This window comes from Cyprinodon variegatus, unplaced genomic scaffold (assembly GCF_000732505.1).
Source record: "Cyprinodon variegatus isolate N-32 unplaced genomic scaffold, C_variegatus-1.0 Scaffold1672, whole genome shotgun sequence".
NCBI classification, from domain to species: Eukaryota; Metazoa; Chordata; class Actinopteri; order Cyprinodontiformes; family Cyprinodontidae; genus Cyprinodon; species Cyprinodon variegatus.
The window spans coordinates 35,911-40,263 of record NW_015152125.1 but is presented as its reverse complement, the minus strand read 5'-3'; the positions used below and the strand labels follow the sequence as shown (position 1 = coordinate 40,263).

Here is a 4,353-nt window from a genome sequence, read left to right as displayed (position 1 = left end):
CTCCTCCTTCAGCTTCTAGAACCTCCTCCATCAGCCTCTAGAACCTCCTCCATCAGCCTCTAGAACCTCCTCCATCAGCCTCTAGAACCTCCTATATCACCCATCAGAACCTCCTCATTTTTTTAGCCTTCCTCCTTCAGTCTCTCCTGAACAGAACTGTTGGTTCCATGGAGGCCAGTGGTCCCAGGGCACCACTCTGCCACCATCATGTTTGACTGCAGGGCCAGCTTCTTCCTCCTGGCTCCTCAGACCAGGTTCCCAGGATTCTTTGGGATCATCAGGAGCTTTACTGAGTTCTGCCGGGTCTGCGGAGGTTCTGGAACCAGTCGGTCATTCTGAATTATCACCTCTGACCTTTGCTGAGGCTGTTCTGGGGGAACCGACTGGATGAGGAATAGTTTAGTATTCCAGCTTCTCCAGTGAAGGTTCTGAACTGTTCCTCATGTTCTCTCTCCCCTACAGGAACCCCAGCTAGACTGGGCTGCTGGACCTGGAACCCGAGTTCCTCTGCAGAATCAAGCAGGTGGAGAACGTCCTCAGGTGAACCCAGGTTCCACAGGCTCCATCTCTTGGTCATTTCTCCTCTGTGTCTTAGAAAGGCCAGTCTAGATAATTAGTTCTAGATGTTCTCTCTCTCTCTCAGGTATTTGGGATGTTCTAGCTTCCAGAGCTAACTTCAGCCCTGACCAGTAAAACCAGACGTTTCAAGGCTGTGCTCATGATGTTGCCATGGTAACAGCTGTGTGTGAGGTCATCACCTGCTGCTTCTCTTCGTACACCAGGATGTCAGACATCTGCCGCAGACGCCAGGGGATGTCGGTCTGGGAGGCGGGGCGGCTGTCATCTGCACAAAGAATGGGCCAATCAGGCGTCAGCTGGTGGTGTGAGGTAGCAAGTAGCTGCTGACCCAACCTCACCTGTGGTCTGGATGTAGTAGGTGGTGATGGACCTCCAGTGATCCACGAAGGAGTCCAGCAGGTCCACCGTAGGTTCCCTCTGGAAGACATGCAGAGGCCAGGCTGGTTCAAACTGGCCAGACTGGTGTAAACTGGTCTGACCAGCCTCTAGATCTCAGACCTCAGATCGGAACCACTTCAAAATTGGAGAGAACACCATCCCAACTATCCAAGAAAAGCCTGTGAAGCGCTTGGGGAAGTGGTACAGATGCTTAGCCAGCGAGCAGCGCTGCGTGTCTGTGACATCATCAATGACCCCTCACCCCCCCACCATGGACTGTTCTCCCTGCTGCCCTCTGGGAAGAGGCTTCCCAGCATTCAATGCAGGACCAGCAGGTTCTGCAGCAGCTTCTTCCCCACCGCCATCACACTGATGAACTGAAACTATGCAGTCATGTCTTTACTGTTTTCATCACCATGTTTTTATCCTGCCTTATCAACGCTGCACTTTAAAAACTGAAATACTCTTGAGAGCTGTTCTTAATGAAATTTATTTTTCTTTACACACAAAATGATCAAATAAAATCTAAGACTAGAGTGAAGGCAACAGGCCAACCAGGTCTAAGCATCTCTGGGAACTCCTTCAAGACTGAGAAGCATTTCAGGTGACGGCCTCTGGAAGCTCATCAAGAGAATGAGAGAGTGATCAAAGCTAAAGGAGGCTACTTTGAAGATCCTAGAGTAGAAGACATTCTCAGTTGTTTCATTTTTCTCTTCAGTATATATATTATTATATATAATATATATAATTCCACGAGTTCATTCATAGTTCTGATGCCGTCAGTGGAATCTATAATTTTTATAGTCATGAAAATAAATATATCTCTCTGAATGAGAAGGAGTGTCCAGACTTATACTCTGTATTGTAGATATATAAACACACATATATAAGTATATACATAAATATTATACATGTATATATTTATATAAGTGTGTGTTTTTATGTAGATCTATGATGTGCTGCATGAAACAGCTGCAGGGTTGTAGATCTAGAGGAATAGAGCTGAGCTAAAGGCTGTGGGTCCACCTCATTCAGCAGTCAGCTGGTAGCCTACTGCGCATGCGCAGTTTCAGCTAAACACGGCTGCTAGCTTATAGCTTCCTGGAGGAGCTGAGGGGACAGGAGGGACATGGAGGACATGGAGGGTGTCTCCGTGTCCCCCGTTCCGCGGACTCACCGCCTCCAGGGCCCCCAGCAGCATCCCGCTCAGCTTGTTGAACATCTCCATCTCCACGGAACCGCGTCCACGCGTGGAAAGACCACTGGAAACCAGAGCCGAACCCACAGCCAGCTCGGACCAACAACTTCCGGTCTGAGACTTCAAAATACACAACCCAGGTGTTCTACCCCGGAAGTGACGTCAAACGGGCAAGTTCCGGAAAATAAAAGCCGGAAGTGAAGCAGAATGAGGGGAGATGTTCAGAATCAGAAGAAATCAGGTCCAGAGAATCATCCCAGAACCAGGTTCAGAACCAGGTCCAAAGGTTCCCCTGCGGCTCTGGACCTGAAGATGTTCTGATCCAGAACTCTGGTCCAGAACATCGTCCCACCTCAGTCTGCAGAGGAGACCTGAAAGTGGGTCATAGAACCCAAACCAGTAACTGAACTGGACCTTGCAGTGGTTCTGTTGGGTCCGGTAACAGCAGGTGCTTCATCTCTGGACCTGGAGAAGTTCTGATGGAACCACAGCAGAACCTGCAGGAGAAGCAGAGGCCTGTTGTGAAACTGATCTGGCCTGTGACCCGGTTTATGCTCCGCCTATCAGGACCAGCTGGGCGGGGCTGCTGCAGGGCGGTGGGGGAGGGGTGGAGGCTTGAATTACCTGCAGCCCCACCCTGCTGAGTCAGAACCGCTCAGGTCCAGCTGAGGAAAACATCCCTACAGGTCCTGAAGGTGAACAGCTGCTGTTTGGATCAGACTTCATCCCAGAACCAGGTGAGAACACGGACCTCCTCCTCCTCCTCCTGCTCCTCCTCAGCTGAGGGAGAACCGGGCTGCTTGTTCTGGCCCGTTTACCTGCCAGCTGTTCCAGAACCTGCAGGTGTTCTGTTTGGGTGTGGAGCATTGTTCTGCTTCCGCCTAGCTCAGGTGTGCCTCCTCTCTGGAGATCGGTGAGACTTCCTGGTTTGGACCGGGCCTCAGTGAACCCAGTTTGGTTTAAAGTTTTTCTGATCAGAACCGAACTCAAACATTTTCCTCCTCTGACTCCTGGACAGCTTCCTCTTCTGGATGTGAAACAGTTACAGTTCCTCTGGTTCTGCTTCCCCTGGTTCCCCTGGTTCTGGTTCCCCTGGTTCTGGTTCCCCTGGTTCCGGTTCCCCTGGTTCTGGTTCCGGTTCCCCTGGTTCTGGTCCACTCCCATCTCCTCCGTCTGCTCGGACCCAATCGGTTCTGAGTAATCCTTCCTCTCTGGAGCCCGACACTCAGACCTGCAGGTCCGAGGATCAGAACCTTCTAGAACCTGGTCCGGTTGAGCCCGGTTCTGGACTCCTGATGTCCAGTAATGGATCCAGCCTGGTGGGTCCTTTAATCTGGGACATGGGGGTTCTGGTCCCGGTCCAGGTCTTGGCTCTGGGGGGTGCGGCTGGGAGAAGGTGTGGGCGGAGCCGGGTCGACTTCCAGGTTCTGCAGGTGCTCAGGGTGAAGTTAGAACCGGGTCGTCCTGCCGTCTGTCCGCTCTGTGGCGTGCCCGCTGCCTAACAGGTGATGTTTCTGCTGCTCCGCCCACCACAGGTGACATCATGGCTTCCCATCCTGAATTTGAGCGTGCAGGCAAAGAGGCGGGGCTTCAGGTGTGGCGGGTGGAGAACATGGACCTGGCTCCGGTTCCTGAGAGTCTTTATGGACGCTTCTACACCGGAGACGCCTACGTGGTTCTGAACAGCACCAGCAACCGCCGAGGAGACCTGCAGTACGACCTGCACTACTGGCAAGGTGAGTAGAGAAGCAGAAGCAGGTGGGGGTGGGGGGCTGACCCTAACCCTGCAGTAGAGGAGGAGCTCCGGTCTGGAAAAACCTGGAACCTAGTGGGAGGTTTGAGCAAAGCGCTTTTTCCCCACATTCAGCCACACGCTGATGGTGGCGAGCTGCGTCACAGCCACCGCCGCCCCGGGGCTCGCTGACAGAAGCCAGGCTGCCGTAGACGGGCGCCGCCTCCGACCACCATCAGTAGACGATGAGGTGTCCAACGACATCACAATGAAAGCCAGAGCTGGGCTTTGAACCCACAACCCTTTGGTTGCTCCTGCTTCTCCAGAGTTCCCATTAAGGTGGAGCTGATGGATCCAACATCCTGCTGGGACCGGACCGGACCTGGGTGCTGGGACCGGACCGGACCGGACCGGACCGGACCGGACCGGACCTGGGTGCTGGGACCGGACCGGACCTGGGTGCTGG

The 4,353-nt window shown here is 53.2% G+C and overlaps 2 protein-coding genes across 4 annotated transcripts in view; one reads left to right on the top strand and one right to left on the bottom strand.

Annotated features, from left to right (window-relative positions):
• The window catches only part of LOC107104262 (protein FAM160B2-like), a 15,969-nt gene extending 13,226 nt beyond the window's left edge, over positions 1-2,743 (bottom strand). The window contains exons 1-3 of one of the 2 annotated variants that reach the window (XM_015404232.1): positions 2,570-2,743; positions 918-996; positions 759-844 (exon numbers count right to left, since the gene is read on the bottom strand). In XM_015404232.1, coding sequence (XP_015259718.1) covers positions 759-794 — 36 coding nt within the window. In that variant the 5' untranslated portion in view covers positions 795-844; positions 918-996; positions 2,570-2,743. Of the gene's footprint in view, positions 1-758; positions 845-917; positions 997-2,134; positions 2,337-2,569 lie in introns of those variants that run through there. The other variant, XM_015404231.1, reaches the window with a different exon arrangement.
• The window catches only part of LOC107104261 (gelsolin-like), a 13,088-nt gene continuing 11,147 nt past the window's right edge, over positions 2,413-4,353 (top strand). The window contains exons 1-2 of one of the 2 annotated variants that reach the window (XM_015404230.1): positions 2,413-2,421; positions 3,691-3,891. In XM_015404230.1, coding sequence (XP_015259716.1) covers positions 3,699-3,891 — 193 coding nt within the window. In that variant the 5' untranslated portion in view covers positions 2,413-2,421; positions 3,691-3,698. Of the gene's footprint in view, positions 2,422-2,760; positions 2,893-3,690; positions 3,892-4,353 lie in introns of those variants that run through there. The other variant, XM_015404229.1, reaches the window with a different exon arrangement.